At 29.3% G+C, this 19,787-nt stretch overlaps 2 protein-coding genes across 2 annotated transcripts; one reads left to right on the plus strand and one right to left on the minus strand.

Annotated features, from left to right (window-relative positions):
• Positions 1-277: 277 nt before the first annotated feature.
• On the minus strand, positions 278-701 carry LOC125856453 (small polypeptide DEVIL 6-like). The gene has a single exon (XM_049536008.1). The coding sequence runs from the start codon at positions 598-600 to the stop codon at positions 454-456; it is 147 nt and encodes a 48-aa protein (XP_049391965.1). The 5' UTR covers positions 601-701; the 3' UTR covers positions 278-453.
• Positions 702-17,647: 16,946 nt separating this feature from the next.
• On the plus strand, positions 17,648-19,088 carry LOC125856430 (AP2/ERF and B3 domain-containing transcription factor RAV1-like). Its single transcript, XM_049535979.1, has one exon. The coding sequence runs from the start codon at positions 17,758-17,760 to the stop codon at positions 18,871-18,873; it is 1,116 nt and encodes a 371-aa protein (XP_049391936.1). The 5' UTR covers positions 17,648-17,757; the 3' UTR covers positions 18,874-19,088.
• Positions 19,089-19,787: the final 699 nt, after the last annotated feature.

Here is a 19,787-nt window from a genome sequence, read left to right on the forward strand (position 1 = left end):
TTTACATAATTTTTTTCTAAGAAAGAGATCATAATAATTGATTGATAGTTCTTTCAGTCCGGCGAAATGAAATTGACGTTTACCAATTTAAGTTAGATTAACAAACTTATTACCACTGAATAAACTTGGTTGACGAACATAATTTATACCGGCATGTTGAGGATTTGAAGTCTCAACATTATCAAAGCAACAAAAAAGTGAAACAAAAGTTGAAGCGTTGGAAAGGAAGTAAATTTGTACTCAAAAACTTCAATCAAAATTCAAAACTAATAGTATTGTCTTTGATTGAACCTATTCAATGTATACAAGAGGCCTCAAGGACCTAAATTTAGTATACAAAATTCTCAAAAATAAAATAAAATAATCTAACATACACTATTTCTTTGTACTATATATGGACAATTGATAAGTACCCTATAAGTCCATAAGCCAATTTTGTTGAATGAATTAATTTCAATCATTCCAACAAAGAAGCATAACTACACATCTCCTAATTATGTAAAGCTTAGCTCTTTGTTCTCTAAGGACTCTTCCAAGTCCTCTACTTGAAATCAACTTCTTCTTGGAACTTCCCATTCTGTTGTTGTTGTTGGTGCTCATCTTGTAACTTGATTCGTCGCGACGAAAAATCAAGAATTTTTTTTTAAAAAAAAATTGGTTATTTGAAGGAATTTTTTGTATACAACAAGGCAAAGTGATGGATGTGTTCTAGCTATTGTTGTTGTGCAGTGAGTATATTGAAGAAACAAGTTCGAATGGGGAAAATGTAAGTCCAAGATGAGGCTCTTATAGGCTTGTTTAGAGTGTGGTCCTAATTTAAAGAAAATGACATAAAATGGTCCATTATTTTTAGTAGGGGTTCAAAGTAAACCCTTAAGTATTATTTGAGTAGTTTTGTGTCCTTTAAGTTTGTCAAAAATAAGACTTTTCGGCTTTGTTAGATATTTGTTTTTCAGAATGTGATTTTTAAAAAATAACTAGAATTGAGAAAATATTTAACAAGGAGGTCAAACTTGAAAGTATAACTTTTCTAGTTTATGCTAGTTTTGGCTTTTTGAGGTGCAGTTTCTATTGGTTTGTTTTTGTTTGGTGCATACTTTTATTATGTTGCGAAATTTGAGATTATGATGAATTTTTTTAGTGTTCTAGTAAAATCTTTTTTCATGTCTCAAATCAATTTTGACAATTAGAGTTGGGTAAAGTTGATCAGATAAAGATTAAAAGTTTTCATTTTCGATAAATTTAAAGGACTAAAATTGCTCGGATAATACTTAAAAGACTATTTTGAACATACTACTAAAGGTAAGGGGTCATTTTTGTCATTTTCTTTCCCAACTTGTATTGATTGAGTCATGAACCAAATATGGGTCCCACTTTCCACTTGTAACCTAGCCCCCAACCCACTCACCCCAACCCACCCCTTCACCACAACCAATTACACAATTACAAGAGAAATAAAGTAATAGTAACATCCATATTCTTTGTCCCCCACACCTTCATCCTAATAAGTATAAATATATAATGATAGAGTATTTTGTTCCATTTAATTTGTATGTTACATCATGTCTGATCAATGTTTTGGAAGACAAAATCAGAATAATATGTCTTAGACTCGTGCTAATTCGAAACATTCTCCCTAGAGGATTAAGACATGCATATAAATATTGTTTATGAGAACAATGTATTGATATAGGTGAAATGTTCACTTTGTTATTTGGTGTTTGCTTATTTTAACTTTGTTATTTATATGCATCATTATACACCTAGATATTTGATTGTTACTGTTTCTTTATTAGTTGCTTTGTTTCTTCACTTGTGTTTCTCTTTGTTCATATTTATTTTGATATGTTGTATCCGAACTAAAGGTCCTTTGAAAATAATATTTTTACCTACACGGTGTAAGGGTATGGTCTGCAGACAAGGTGTAGAGCTAGTAAGGGCCCGGGGGTTCATCCAAACCCCCTTTGAGGAAAAATTACACGGTTTATTTATATATTGTTAAAATTATCTTTTAATGTATATATAGTAGATGCTGAACCTCCTTCAATTTCTTCGTGTATCAATATTCTCATATTTTGAACTCCCTTAAGAAAAATACTGACACCACTACTATATCTGGTGCATACACTCTACCTTTCTCAAAGCACATTTCTGAAATTTCACAGGGTATATTATTGTTGTTGTAACGTAATTCTCCTAATTAGGGTATCCATAGATTTGTTTTTCAATAAATTAAAGCCTTCGTCCCATGATAGTCATGTGTGTGTCCCATACATTTAAAACTCTTGTCTAGCAATGAATATGACCAAACAGAAAAAAGAAAGAAGATATTAATCAAATTGCAACTCTTTTTTGTTACATTTCTAGTGTTTAAAGGTGTAAAATTGTTTGCATGTCACAATCCACATACAAATGTACCGGCAAAAATAAGGTAGCATTAAAGAGATATAGTTCCCAAACCTTAAAATATAATCTACACCAACAAAGAGTCTATGGACGGTAAATAATGTTAGGCCCCGTAAAAATTCGTACCTTGAATTAAGTTAATTTCCGAGGTTAAAATATGATCAAGTTCGGAAATATGGGACCTACACATGAATAACGAGATTATAACAGTGTTTGAAGAAGCTAAAACGAGTTTAGGAGTGTTTTGAACTCTAGAACGAAGAGCCAAAATATCAAGGAGAGCAAAAAGAACAAAGGCATAGGCGAGTTACCACCATAAACAAGAAACCCCATGAGGTATATATAGAATGGTAGAAGTTTATCATCCTTATTTAGAGAATTCAACTTGAATTTAAAATTTTAAGCTTATAAGGTCTCAATCATAATATATTTTTTAATTTTATCAGGTTTTGAATGAATTATTATCATACTAAGTGCATTTTCCTTAACATAACTAAAGAAAGCAAAAGCTATAGCGAGTTTTGTCAAATCCGATAACTCTAATAATAAATTCAACACAATTAAGTAAAAACTTATTTTCTTAGAGAAATTTTATTTTTCTAAATTTTTTGATTAACTGAACATGAGAAAATGAAAAAATATTTTTCTCCATACCGAACACACCCATAAAGTGAAAACAATAGTATTATATTAGTGGGATCCTCCTAAAGTTTAATTAAGCATTAATGGGATTATTTAGTTGATTCCTACTAAAGGATGCACATTTTCAAAGTTTGATGACTATAGTCTATCCTGTAATCCTCCTTTTTGACTAACACAAACACTAACACTTGCATTCTTTGTTTCCATAATGATGTGGATTATCATTATAAATCTAACACTAATGATGGCCAAAAGTAAGCTCCCATATGTTAAATGACTCCAATATTAATTCATTTCAAAATTAGATACTCCACTTGACACACTTTTTAAGATGCCCAGTGTTTAGCTAAAAAGTAAAAACTTTCAAAGAGTTAATTACATTGCGAGTCAAAAAGTGTATAAATTAAATATTGCAGAATTACATAGACATACTTCACTATTATATATATTATTATTATTATTATTATTTATACATTTAAAATATTATGTATTTTACCACTAATTAAGAGTTTCTTACCAAATATCATATATTTAGAAATATACACTTAGATACATGTATTTTTTCTACCAGTTACACTAAAATAGGGAGAGAGGCGAGCGAGATTATGTTATGTATCCTAGATACATGTGAATCACACTAGATACATCTATATATATGTATGTAGTATGATTCACTATCTGAGATACTATATATATATATATATATATATATATATATGAGAGTGGCGTGAGATGGGAGAAAGGTGAGGGAGGCGAGCGAGATTTGTTATGTGCATCCCAAATACACTGTGAATCCACTTGGATACAATGTATCTCGAACAAATTTGACCTCATTATCCTGAGATACATGTATCTGGACGTATCAAATACACTGTGAATTCATTTGGATATAATGTATCTCGAACAAATTTGACCCCATGTATCCTGAGATACATGTATCTGGATATATCTAGACACATCAAAATCTAGTAAGCTACGTAATATCACAAATTAGAATGTACCTAAGTAATTAGCTCCTAAACTAGTAAGATTCATGTAAGTTTCTTCTTTTAACGTGTTCTTATAGTAATAGCTAAAAACGAAGAAATAATTGAGACCAAAAAACAGAAGAAAAAAAAAGTTCTTTTATAGGAAATTCTGGTCAATTAATTAAATAATTGCATCATCAACATAAATCTTGTTTTTTTTTTGGGGTGGGAGGAGATTGATTTGGGGGTTGGGGGGGGGGGGNGTAAAGTTCTCATCATTCAGTTTATCATGCTTAGACCTTATTAGCAAATCACAAGAAAGATAATCAATTGTAGATAAATCGTAAAAAAAAATAATCAAAAGGATGGAGTCCACTAAATTTCTTTTCTACAAAAATGATAGTAACATCATTTGCTTCTTTTTAGACGTGCTTAAACAATACTAAAGCTTTGAGAGTAGTTTGACCAACTTTCTTTATATTGGATTGTGACAAAAAAAAATTCCACCCGATTTTCGGAGCACACATTGGAGTCTTGACTAAATCTGAATCGCGCACTACATGACCCATTTAGGTGTGACGACAGTGGCAGAATCAGAAATTTCACTAAGGGTGTCCAAAAAAGTGAACCAAAAAGTTGTTGCTAGTGAGATTCAAACACATGAACAACCTAAGCATTGACTCTTTTAAGGTGTCTAAAACCACTGGGCTACAACACATTGTTATGTCAAGGATGTTAAAATATGTTATTTAATCACTTCGTGTATCATTTTACTTATATATACATTATTATTTTCCAAAGAAGGGTGTCCAATTAGACACCCTAAAATAACATAGCTACATCCCTGTGTGGCACTCCTAACATATGATTTTCTACATTTCCAAAACTCAAATTTGAGATCTCTAATTAAGGGTGAAGCAGTCCCACCACTGCATGCACCACAACTCATGTTGGTGGATTGTGACATCAATTGTGCTTCAGATGATTTATAGACCTATATATATATATATATCATTATAAAAAAATGAGCTTTAGATATTATGCAAATCTTTTGTAATTATACTTCTCTTCATCTTCATAATCATTCTAAGGGATGTCAACTTAGTCGCCTAAAAGGATCATAACAGGAAAAGATAAGAATAGATGGAGAAAAGAATAAGGTTTAAATTTTGGNCATATCCAAAACTCAAATTTGAGATCTCTAATTAAGGGTGAAGCAGTCCCACCACTGCATGCACCACAACTCATGGTGGATTGTGACATAAATTGTGCTTCAGATGATTTATAGACCTATATATATATATATATATATATATATATGTCATTATAAAAAAATGAGCTTTAGATATTATGCAAATCTTTTGTAATTATACTTCTCTTCATCTTCATAATCATTCTAAGGGATGTCAACTTAGTCGCCTAAAAGGATCATAACAGGAAAAGATAAGAATAGATGGAGAAAAGAATAAGGTTTAAATTTTGGATTCAAGAAGGTTTGTTAGATTGCACATAATTAGATGTATCTGCTTAACATGAAATCAAAATATGGTAGGAATTGTAATATCGAAAACTCACGGGAAGATAGATAATTATCCCCTAAACTAATGTGATTTATGTTATTTTCCCTAAAAAGTATTCTGACTTTAGGCCACATTATTTAGGTCTGTTTTTATACATAACTTGTATATACATAAAAATTGTTCCCTACTAAATTTCATGGCAATTACAATGAGTTGGGTTTATCTTGCCACAATAAAGTGGCTACTTTGTGATCATAATCCTATAGATCAAATATGGTGAAGAGTATCAAGAAGTACAGCCCATGCTTATTTTGGGCTCACTCTCTTCCATGCACAAGGCCTCAAATGTGGTATATCCTCCAACAGGATTAAATAGGGGAATTTAGGTAGATGTATAGTTCGGTCATCTAATTTATCAAATATGATCGAGTATACACTATATATATATATATATATTGGTTGTATATATGGTGTATATTATATGTATATTCAATATATACACCACCAATACATTGTGTACATATTTTGTAAACTAAATGACTCAAAAACATTGTGCTGTAATTTTTTGGATTAAATATCTAAGGTTGAATCCTCTAAAGCACTACTTTGAAACACTTGTATTTTATTATTAGAGGATTACTCTTGATTTGCACAATTTTTTTAAATTCTTTGCATAGTGAACACATGCAAATCTTTGGGGCGGAGAAATTAAGATCTTTTGGCCACTTATAAAATAAATGGAAAAAAATAATCTTTCAGATATATTATGTGTAAATTAAAGATATCTTAAGCGTAAACAAGAAAGATTTCTTATAAAAAATATCATAAGATTAAATTTTTTTTGTAAATGACCTACAAAGCGTGTGTCGTGGATAAGGTATCTAAGCATTGGAATCCCTCGAGAAAATGACAAAAATGGTCGTTTAATTATTTGTAATAGGTTCAAAATAATCCTAAGTATCAATTAAACAGTTTTGATCTTTCATGGTTATAAAAAAATAAGCACTTTTAATCTCCGTAAGATATTCATCAAACTCTGATTGTTGAATTTAATTAGAACTGTGAAAATAAGAAAATATTTAATCGAAACTCACGTTTGAAAGTACTTTTAAAAATGGAAAAGAGTAAACAATGATCTTACACTATGCAAGAATATTGAACAAAAATGCCCTAAGTTATTAGTATGGTTTAGAAATGCTCTTCCCGTTAATAGATTGGTTCAAAAATACCCCTATTTTCTAGTTATGTTATTATTGGTCTATTTTAATAGTCCGGTGCAACTTTTCAAGTGTAATTTTTTTTTTTGTCTATTTTTGTGTCTAGTGTAGTTTTTGATGTTGCAATTTTTGGATTTTTGACTAATTTTTTCACAGTTAATATTATACGAAATTATCGGAGAAGGTTTTGCCATTTCTCCAACAATGTGTCCCATAGGGGCCTCTTACAAAAATTTCAAATTGTTTGCAGAGTTCAATGTATGTAAATTTGTTCATGAATCCGTAAAATAATAAAATAACATGCCTTCAAATTAAAATTATGGACATTGGACACATATATATATATATGATTGTGATGTTACTCAAAACTTTAGTGTAGATGCCTCCATTGTGTTATTCATGATTATGGGCATTGGGCACACATGATTGTGATGTGAATCAAAACTTTTATGCACAAAGCCAAGGGAGTAGACAGTTTTTCAATATTTATACTGGTGGAAGATAACAATTATTTTGTAAAAATTAATCGAAATATATATAAACTGATCCAAAAATTATAATTATACAATTAAATTTTTGTTATATGCATTAATACACGTAGAGATATATCGTTAGGCTTAGACAGGCACGTTGACATGATATCAACACACAGACTTTTGGACCAATTTATGCACAATTATTTTCAAAATGTCTCAAATCATTAAAGGATATCATTATACTTTTAAGTTTTATGTAGTAGTTATTTCTCATTAACTTTTAACGTGAGACTTTGTTCACACACTCAACAAATTCACAATCGAACTAATTATCAAATAAACCAGATCAAGAATCTTGGATTTATTTAAAAATTTACTATGTATCATCTACATCATCTGAGTTTCTTACACACACAAAGCCCACAAGTTCTCCTTTTGTGATTTTTAGTGATAATTATAGTATAATGAAGATATGATGCAACACCAAATTATCGGTTTCAACATCATTTATTGGCTTAAAAGTGACATTTAATATAATATAATATCATCCACTTTAAGTTGGCTTGAAAAAATAAAATAATATATATATAATGGGTATATATGTTGCAAAAAGAGTGATATGAAGGGTATATGAAAAGTCTAGTAATAAAAATCTTTATAGTAAGTATATATATTATATAAAAAGTAAATATAAAATGTGTATAAAAAGTCTGTTGAAAAAATGTAAATTATGAGTATTTTGTGTACATATTACGTATATAAAAATTAATTTTTTTAATCCTTTTATTCAAATTCCAGACTTCAGCATCACTAAACCAAAATAAAAGTATAAAGACAATGTAAAAGCTCTTTACATTACTGTCAATGTGCATAAATTCAATTTTATATAATAATAATAATTAGAAACGTACTAAGCTAAGGTCTCATTAATTCACAAGATGCTTAGAAGTTAATGTCATCCAACCAAACAGCTCAAAAAAAATCCAAGTTGATCCTACTTTAAAAAAAAATTAAGTTTTGTTATTGACTAAAGACTTGGTCAAAGACTACAAGGGATAGTATTAATTAATATTAATAATTAATATGAGTCTAATCTTTTTTGTCATGTTTGAGTGAATTTTCAACTACATGCTGTAATTGATAACTCTCTAGGACTATTCTGCCAGATAAGGGTGCATGGAATTATTATTATATGTGGATGAGTTTGATAAAATTTAATAATTTTAAAGTATATTTTATATTTGTATTAAAATATTTATTTAGTATAAATAAATAATTTATCAGAAATTTAATATAGTCAAAATTCTTTAACTCTACCTTTGTTTGGAGCTAATCTTTTGTCTTTTTGACTTCAAATTTATAAGAATTAAAATTCAAAAACAACTACACAATGCATTTTGACCTCGTTACACGTAACAAAGTCTCTTTCACAGTAATTGCTACGAAATATTGAATGCTTTTTGCACATTCAATTTCTAATAAATTTAATTAGTTATTTTTTAACATTATAGCATTACACAAAACTAAATATTAAAGAGTCGACTCGAACTTGACTTACTTGGTTCGATGCCTAGGCCTACCTACAACTACTTCTCTATGATAATATAGTAGTCTTTCGAAAACAACGACTTGTCTATTTTGTGCCTCCATTGGTTGAACATGAGGGTTTTGACTATTAAGCAATTTGTAAGCAAATTGTATCAACGGGTTCTCAGAGTAATATTATTACTTTGTCCTTGCTTGATTTGATTACGCGTTTCATCGAACTGTACTTCATATAATTTTAGTATCTTTCACGCGTCTTTGTTATTTTTACCTTATGCAAGAGCCAAACAAGGTCTAAATTGAGCTTTGAGTAGTATATCATGTGGGTTGACCCGATAAGGTGGGTCATTATTAGTAGACTATATCAAGTAGAGAACATTTCTTTTACAAAAAAAAAAATATTCACTCAGAATGTTACGTCAAATTAATGTAACATATCATATAATGAAGTGATTTAATAATAAAAAAAATATTAATCAATTATAACTAAGTAAAAGTACTCTATATCAAAATACATAACATGCATATATTGACTTATTATAAATATTGGTCTGATACAGAAAACATTTTTCTCTTTTTTACGTTCCATTCTAAGAACAACACATACCACGTAATATTGTTGGTATCATGTTGTGTTCATTATATATATATATATATATATAGATTAAAGAGAACAAACAAATTAAACAAACAAAAAGTCACGGAATATTGCGTGTAATTGGTGCTGCTCCAAATAATATATAATCGAGCGTTGTCGCATTTTAGGTGGGAGAGGCGGGATCAAGCTAGTCCCATGTTCTCTCATCCTTATATTATTACTAGTGTATTAGTAATCGAGTAGTTTTTTATTCTTCGATGTGATTTACTATATGTTATTGAATTTGACTTCAAAATAGACACTTTTTGAACACTACAGATCAAAAGGGATCCGCTCTAGAAATACAGACCGAAATGGTCCCTTCATTGATNAGGTGGGAGAGGCGGGATCGAGCTAGTTCCATGTTCTCTCATCCTTATATTATTACTAGTGTATTAGTAATTGAGTAGTTTTTTATTCTTCAATGTGATTTACTATATGTTATTTGAATTTGACTTCAAAATAGACACTTTTTGAACACTACAGATCAAAAGGGATCCTCTCTAGAAATACAGACCGAAATGGTCCCTTCATTGATCATTTGTGAGTGAATTGTGACAAACAAATTTAACTCTGTCAGTCACTTCAAAAACCCAAAAAAATATCACAGGAATTTTAGATACTTGTTGCCGGACTCATATGTTGCTTTCATTTGTTTTGTATCCTGATATTTGTTGTCATAGACTCATATCTTGCTTCGAATAACTTCTTCTTTTTTGAGAAGAAAATCTATTAGAAACAATATATCTACCTCATAAAGGTAAGGTAAGGTCTATGTATTTCTTATCCTCTCCGACATATATATTTGTAAGATTATACTAGATATGTTATTATTGATTCATTGCAAATTCGTTGGAAAAAAAGAAGAAGCAATTTTGAGTTTTTTTTCTTCGTGGCCAAACGCATTAGTTGTCGAACTATTTTGATAAGTCAACACTCAACTAGTACACCCAAAATTACGTCCTCCAAATTATCGTCATCTTACTAGTTATTATGCATAAACACTATGACAATTTCAACTTTAAAGACGTGGAATATACTTTATTTTAATTTATAGTGAGTTGAACTATTTTGATACAGCATGGACACTACAAGAATAATTTATAATTATAACATGAGCACCATAGCAACATTATCTAGTTTTTCGTCATCTTAATTACTAATATGCATAAAAAAAGACTATTATTTACACACTCAAAACGTGCGCTCTTTGTAAGTGTAATAACTATTAGGATTTTGATTTTATAGATTCAGTGTATCGATGACATGATCATAAATATGAGATGTGACTGACATGAATTAGAATGGCTCAATTGGTTTTGAGGCTCGTTAGCTACACAGATAATTCGGAATTGATTCCTCCCTCAATGCCTTTTGAGTTGAGTCTGTCGCAAAGGGCTTGTCAAGTGTGGTTTACATCCCTTGTGTTGTTTGCAGACTATTACACAGTGGGGGGTTTACCCAGTGATCAGAAAGTGCTCACCCGAAGGGCAGATGCTATGGCAGAGGTTGTAGTGGCTGCGGGTTATCCTGGAGTTCCAAAATATATATATACAATGTTTGAATATATAATTCGTATGCGTTCCTCTTCAAATGTATTTTCGCCCTTAAATTTTGAGTTTGCACAACTAGTCATGTATAGGGGTGTACATGGCCGGGTTGGTTCGGATTTTTCAAATATCAAACCAAACCATTTGTGTCGGATTTTTAATTTTATAAACCAAACCAATAAAACTCAGTGTTTTTCAACCTCGGGTTTTTTTGGTTTTTTTCGGATTTTTTGGTTTTTCAGGTTGTTTCGGATTTTTCCGGTAAAGTATTCATACAAACATATAATTTACTTGTACTTCAAATATTTGTTTAGTCCTACCAAAATACAAATATCTAAGGTGTTCCTTAAAAAAATAACACAAAATATGATATGATTAATGACACTAAAATATTCAACAAAAATAATAATAATGAAATCGCATAAAACAAATATTGCAAATTAACAAGTCATAAGTAAAATGATTATAATTTAAAAGTACTAAATCATGCTAAAATAAGTTCAATAAGTATTAGTTACATGATTAAATATTAAAGGAAATTAAAATTAAATTATGTATTTTAATTGTCTAACCAATGTAAAACTAAAGAATAAATGTTCAATATTATTGTCATTCTTAGTATTGAATTGATTTTCTTTTTGCATTAGTATTAATTTGATTTTGATTTAAGCTTTATTATAATTACCAACATCTGTGGACTATAATCTTTATTGGACCATTCAGAAATCTAAGTTTCAAACTTGAAACAATATATTAAAAAGATAAAAACTATGAAAAGTGTAAGAAATATTTAAAAATTATATCAAAGTAAATATTTTTAAGCATAAAATTAAATTTTAAAATTATATATATAATGTCGGGTTGGTTTGGTCTCGGGTTGTTTTTTTTTAGTTAAAACCAAATCAACCCAAATATAGTGGAGTTTTTTTTCAATACCATACCAAGTCAAACCAAATAACTAGTCGGGTTTTTTTTCCGGTTTGACTCGATTTGCGGTTTGGTTCGATTTTCGGTTCGATTTTGTACAGCCCTAATCATGTAAACATATGTAAAGTTGAACAAGTAGACAAACATATCCTATCTGACATATACAAATCAGTTTGAGAGTATCACACACAGATTGTCACATAAGACGCCACTTAGGACGCACGTGTCTACTTGTTCAACTTTATACAAGTTTATGTGTTTACTCAATTAATTATATACACTCAAAATTAAAAAACATAGATATTATTAATTAAGACCAAGTTAAACAACACATATATGTATTACTATTTATATANGCGATTTGGTTCGATTTTCGGTTCGATTTTGTACACTCCTAGTCATGTAAACATATGTAAAATTGAACAAGTAGACACACATATCCTATCTGACATATACAAATCAATTTGAGAGTATCACACACAAATTATCACATAAGACACCACTTAGGACGCACGTGTCTACTTGTTCAACTTTATACAAGTTTATGTGTTTACTCAATTAATTATATACACTCAAAATTAAAAAACATAGATATTATTAATTAAGACCAAGTTAAACAACACATATATGTATTACTATTTATATACTACGAAGTCGGTGGGCGTGATGAAGATTTGACTTGTCAATTTCTAGTCATATATCCATCCACCTTAAGTCATCTCCAACTGAATTAAAAAGACAAATTAAGTTGGAAAGTGGTCCTAATTATTAAAATAATTATTTCAACATTCATTTGGATAATCACAAATAAACAAACCAATAAAAAGAAGATATATTTAAACCAACAATTCATTATTTAATGTGCTTTTTTAGGCATAAATGAGCACTATAACTCATTAGGTATACGTCCTCAATTCCTCATATATGAAAAAACAAGCCATTTGGAGCTTGCTAAGGCCACTAATTACCTAATTTGGTGGTTGCTTACACAATTATAGTAGTACTATTACCTTTAATTGGATTAGCTTAACTTTGCATAAGTGTGATTTACGAGAATGATTTTGAATTTTTGACCTTTCTACCTCGTTTGCTGAATAGGCGAAACATTAAAGGCGATAAATTGACAAATTTCACATTTTATTTGAAGGTTCGCCTGTAAAACAAGTAGGAGACAAAAATTCAAGATCATCAATTTGTAAGGTTATTAAGTTAACTATCTTTCTTGTAAACATAGATATCAAATGAACAAATTAAACTGAATTTGAATGCAATAAAATAGGCTAATTAATAAATAGATGCGTTAGTGTTTCATTAAGGGATTTTTAAAATGAATAAATTTGTTCTTTTTGGTCTTAGATAAGGATAAGGGGATTAGTGAGAATTATCCACATGTTAATTAAATTAGATCCTTAAACGTCTCCATAAACAACTAATTAACTGAACCTTAATTCAGTGGGATCAAACATAAGTTAATTATAATATCTATAAGATGACGTTAAACATATATGTTCGTGGTAGTTAATTATGGATTGGTTCTTCTTAATCAATTAAATTAAACTATGTTAAAGTGAAAAAAGGTTGGAATATCTATAAAATAAAATAAAAAGTTCTTGAGATAAGAATGATTTAGATAAACTATCCTACTTAATCAAAATTTCTGACGTACGTATAATATAAATAATCCAAATTTTATCACAAAATTAGACCCTACCACTAATTTAATGCAAAGATGATCGTATTTGTGAAAAGCTGATGTTTAGAAGAGACTACAAAGTAATATATAGTGGAGGGAATTAATAATCATAGAAAAAATGGAGGGGCTATTGGGGTGGTAGATTAGGTATATAGTGACAGAGTCAGAATTTTTACTAAAGAAATTCAAATATAAGAAGTAACAGTACGAACTAACTGAAAGGGGTTCAACATGTTTTATATATACATAAAAATAATTCTAATCATATATAAATCGTATAATTTTCCATCGATCGAAATTTTTCATAATACCTAGCTTTTGTGGCCTTTTTGTTTGTTTCTAGTTAGTTGGTGCATAGAATTTGGTTATATGTAACACTTAGGACAAATTATATTATTATATAATAATGTAGTGATGTATTTCAATCGAGCTAGAATTTATTATTTAGTGATTAAAAAGGAATAGAATTACGAATACACATATTTAACTTGTTATAGCATACTTATTATTTATTTTAGGATATTATTGATGTTATTAAACAAAATGATTATTTCCTTTGTCACAATTTATGTGACACATGTCATTTTTTTAGAGACAAACAGTTTAAGTTTGACCGATAATTAAATTTGCTCATTGAATCTTCAAATTTTTTAAAATGAAATTTATATATTTATAAACTACGTAAAAAGTACTATAACTCATAATAATTGATAATTCAAAATATTTAAAAAAATATATGAAAAATTAATGATCAAATATAAACTTATTTGAATCTCAAAATCTGATATTTCATAAATTAAATTAGAACCGATGGAGTACTTAATAAATTATCTGATTGTGAATATATCTGTTAACATCACTTATAAAACTTATAAACTCATTTACAAAAATAGCAAAAAAATGTTTAGCTAAACTTTAGACCTAGTCAATGCCTCCTTAAATAAGCTATTAAATTGACTAGACTGGCTTTAAAATAAAATTGCAAAATTGTTGGGGAGGTAATTAAAACTTTTCAAATTAAAAATAATTTGGAAGTATTTTGACTTGGTCAATTCTTCCTTAAATAAGCTATTTAATTGTCTCATTGACTTAATCTAAAACTCCAAAATTACTGGGGAATCACTAGATAGTAGATAGGTATGTGCACAAAAAAATAATACTCCTCCCTCCGTCCGATTTTATATGTCACCTTTTTACTTTGCACTTGCATTAAGAAATAATGTAACTTTATCTTTCTACCCTTATTTAATTTTTTTGGAACTCAAGTTTTCAATCAATGAATATGAATTAATTTATTTTGATTAATTAATTTAACCAATGAACATAAATCATTTACTTAGCTTTTCTAAGTTGGTCAAATGTATATTTTCAAGGTTAATAATAACTCACAAGGGTAAAAAAGGAACAATATGGTAATTTGTGCATTGATTTTATTAAATGACAAGTATTATGGACTAACTATTTATAGAAAGGGATGACATATAAAATGGGACGGAGGGAGTATAATACTTATTTTGAAAAATATTTTCATCAAAATAATTTATTCTTAAAAAATGGTTACTTTTGAAGAGATATAATGTGTTTGTATAAAAAAAAATTAGAAGTGTTTTTAATTTCAATATTTGATGAAAGTAGACTTGAAGACCTTATTCACCAATAAATATGAAACTCTTTAACATCTTCCAACACATCTAGAATTAAATAAAACATATGAAACCTAAACAACATTATGGTATTAGGGTCCAATATAGAGTAACCAAGAGAATCAAAATGGAACTTGGTTTAATATTAATATCATGTTAAGGAAATAGATTTTGACAACAACAATTAAGCTTAGGTTAAAAGGTTTGGAGGTAATCTATCATTGTTTAGTTCCCTAATCAGTATTATTATTATTGCTATGTTATTTTATTATTTAATTTTAGTATTATTTATTATTTTTCTTGCTTAACTATTGTATTATTTGTTGTTGCAACTTGTTCTTTTCTTAATTGTTTTCAGTATGATTTCTTTGCTAATGTTTCTGCTTTACACACTTAATTTATGGTATACTTTCTTTTAGCCACTGATCTATCAAAAACACTACCTCCGTAAGGTAGAGAAAAGTTGTGTACACCACCCTTTCCAGATCCCATATTACACTAAATCTATTATTATTATTGTTGACAATTTCAAAAATTAATTCATGAATTTGTTTTTATCTAAAATCATATTTCCCTCCGTCCTGTATTATGTGCTACCTTTTGATTCGATATAATTTTTTTTTAAAAAATAGTATTGAAATTTATGATCTAAAATAATCTTTAAATATTTATATAATTGTAAATTATTTCATTAAAAAATAATTTAAGTTAAATCAATTCTAATTATAATATGACATTTTTTTAAGACAGACTAAAAAGAAGAAGATGTTGCGTCCCATTTATCCCATCACCAACCAATGTGAGAGTACTCTTGAACAGTACTAAAGTTGAATCTGGCAAAGAAAGACAAAGTTGAAGATAAAATGAATCAATTCCAGCCAGGTAAGATTTTATGGGAAAAAAATTCTTGTTGGATAGGTTTGTCTTCAACTCCATCCATCCCTTCATTTAACATTTGCCCATCACACCTCCCATCCTATTGGGAGGCTGAAATGAGGAAAAAATACATCAAAGTAATGACAAAATATATTTCTTCCGTCTTAATTTATATGATATTTTTTTCTTTTTAATCAGTCTTTAAGAAAAATACTTCTTTTGTTTTAAAAGTAATGACCAATTTTCTTTCTTAGTTTGTTTAAAAAAGAATGATCATTTTCCATCCACTTTTGGCAACGACTCTTTAATTTCAGATGTCCACATAGCATGTGTAAGTCCACAAGATTAAAGAGTATTTTGATAAATATGACATAATTTTAATCTAGGAACAAAAAAAATAAAATGTCTTTTTTATTTTCTTAAATTTTGTGTCAAATCAAACTAGATTAAAACAGGGGGAGTAATATATTTTTATATTTAGGAACAATTTAATTTTACTTATAATAAGATGATTTATAGTCACACAAATATCTATAATTTAATTTAGATCAGAAGTTTCAATACTCTTTTTCTTTCTTTCTTAACATGCATGTCAAATCAAATAACATCACATAAATTGAGACACATAGCTTTTCTTTTGTATCTTATCTGATACTTGTACTACATCAAAATCTCCTCTATTATTTGTTGTTGTCTTTTAAAACATCATCTCAATCCAGATAAACATCAACAAAGAAAGGATGCCAAATACCACTGTTATGATCAGCATTCAAGCTATAAGCTAGCACCAAAGCTCAGGGGGGATGAACTTACACATGGTCCACTATCATGTGAACATTACCAACTTGTTCATAAATCCAAACCCCACCTACAATCCACAACACATACATAGATACTGATTCATTTAGATATTCTAAATCGGGCTCTGTTTCAAGCATTCATTACGTAGATAAGTTAATCACTAAAAATATATCACTTTTTTTAATTATGTATGTTAATCTCAGTAAGTCGTGAAGTTATTCATGTATACTCCAGATGACGTTAATGTACATAATTAAAGAAGGAGACATATCTGACTTGTGAATATGCTCAAATCTTTTTTGAAATATGAATCAGAAGTGTCTAATAGAAATGCTTATCATGTGTTCAGATGTTTAATTGAAACAAATCATAGTTCAAATATCTAAATGAAATTTAATGATAAATTATCAACATATTTAGTCTCATACCAACTACTTCACCCCATATATACTATATACACATATATTTACCTACCCAGCTACACATCAAATATGTACCTCATGCTAGTACATACCGATAATACTTAATTCCTCCCCACCCCATCATCTTTGAATCTTCCCATGTCCCTTACCTTATTGGCTTGTAGTTGACCCACAATACCACATCTCAATATCTTCAAAAACAATATTACTCTATTATCTAATAAAAAACTATATAATAAACAGTTTGCATGACTAGTTGTATTATAATTATACAACAATTCAGACAAAACTTGAGCCATAGTCCTTATATATATAGGTATTCAACAACTTCATCTATCAAACAACCCCAATTCACACTTCCTTAGCTCCCCTCTCTCTCTCTCTCTCTCTCTCTCAAAAACCAAAACAGAGTAAAACAGAGCAAAAAAAATTAAATGGAGGTAAGTTGCATAGATCAAGAAATTAGCACAACTAGTGACTCCCCATCAACCATTTTCCCGGCGGAGAGACCCCGCCAGATGGGAAGTGGAGTCAGCGTCATAATAGACGCTGACTCCACATATGGGGTAGAAGCAGAGTCAAAAAATAATACTAGTAATAATAATAAGCTTCCTTCCTCAAGGTTCAAAGGTGTTGTCCCTCAACCAAATGGTCGATGGGGTGCACAAATCTACGAAAAACATCAAAGAATTTGGCTTGGTACATTCAATGGCGAAGAAGAAGCAGCAAAAGCTTATGATATCGCAGCACAAAGATTCCGTGGTAGAGATGCTGTGACAAATTTCAAACCCCTGTTTGATAAATATTGTCAAACAGAGGAAATTGAGATTTCATTTTTGAACTCTCGTTCTAAGGTTGAGATTGTTGATATGCTACGTAAACACACGTATAATGACGAGCTTGAACATGCCAAGAAAGTATATAACAACAATAATTTCGAGAAGAATGGAAGGAGGACATGCCATACTAATGATATCGCGACTTTTTCATTAGATAATAATGAAAAAGTCGCGAACATAGCTCGTGAACTGCTTTTTGAAAAAGCAGTTACACCGAGCGACGTTGGAAAACTTAATAGGCTTGTTATTCCAAAACAACACGCGGAGAGATATTTCCCTTTGGTAGCCAAAGTAAATGGAAATGGTAATACTTCTAATGGGGAATTGTTAAATTTTGAAGATATGAATGGTAAAATGTGGAGATTTCGATATTCGTATTGGAATAGTAGTCAAAGTTACGTATTGACTAAAGGATGGAGTCGTTATGTTAAGGAAAATAAGTTGAAGGCCGGAGATATTGTGAGTTTCAAACGATGTTTTGGAGTTGGAGTTGAAGATAAACAACTTTTTATTGACTCGAAGACCAGAATAATACGAGGTGAACAATTAAAAGTTATTAGATTATTTGGAGTGAATATATGCAAGGTTCAAGATGTTAGTAATAATGTTGTTGTTGAGAAAAATATGAGTGTTGGCAAAAGAATGAGGGAGAAGGAGTTGTTGGCATTTGAGTGTAGCAAGAAACAAAGGGTTATAATTGATGCCTTGTGAAATTTTCTTGTGTTTGTAATAATTTTCTTTTCCTTTTTGTACTTTGGCTTTTAGATCTTTTAATTGATATAACTTCCAATTGTATATTAGTATTACTAGAAAAAAAAGGCTCAAAAAGAGAGCTCATCAACTATGGTGTAAACATAGATGAAAATAGAGACAACAAATTAATTAATATGAGTCTCTAGCTTTTATATATGCTTTTTCTTTTTCTAGCTTTTATGTCTTTCAAGTTTCATGAGTTTGGGAACTAACTATCATGCTTTATTTTTGTAAAGTATTCTTCTTGATTTACCAACACGTATATCTATGATTGGCTTTATATAACCTAACCTTTTTCATTTTTGAATTTTGTGATGTTATATTAAAGATATATCGAATGTACTAAAATTTCATTAATCTTGTGGTTTTAAATATATCATGTTAAAATTTGAAATTAAAGAGTTGTTAAAAAGAAAAAAAATATTTTCTTTTCTAAACAAACTAAAAAAGAAATTTGGTCAAACAAATTGAAACGGTGTAGTATATTATAACCTTACTATGTATTTTTTTTATTTTTCTCGGTGTCTGGTACATACATTAGAGTTCGACTAAATTCGGATTCGCGCTAGGAGGGGGATAAAACTCTTCCTAACAAAGACTCCTCCTCCTTAAGAATGAAATAGTACTTACCGCTCTACCACAATCCTTATCGATTTAACTTTAATATGCATGATTCATCATGTAATTTGGTTTCTCCAATAATCGAAAAAGTACAGATTGATGCACTGAATCTTATCCAGTTTTTGTAAAATATATATATTTCACTAAGGGACAAAATAAAAGTTGTAAATTATGTGTCCTTGGTTTTAGAATTAAGTCCTTTAATATTTGGGATTGTCAACAATGTATGACACTCATTATTTACTTATATT

This window comes from Solanum stenotomum, chromosome 2 (assembly GCF_019186545.1).
Source record: "Solanum stenotomum isolate F172 chromosome 2, ASM1918654v1, whole genome shotgun sequence".
Classification (NCBI taxonomy): domain Eukaryota; kingdom Viridiplantae; phylum Streptophyta; class Magnoliopsida; order Solanales; family Solanaceae; genus Solanum; species Solanum stenotomum.

Coding starts and splice junctions, on each gene's coding strand:
- LOC125856453 (XM_049536008.1), bottom strand. CDS start 600: ATGAGCACCAACAACAACAACAGAATGGGAAGTTCCAAGAAGAAGTTG.
- LOC125856430 (XM_049535979.1), top strand. CDS start 17,758: ATGGAGGTAAGTTGCATAGATCAAGAAATTAGCACAACTAGTGACTCC.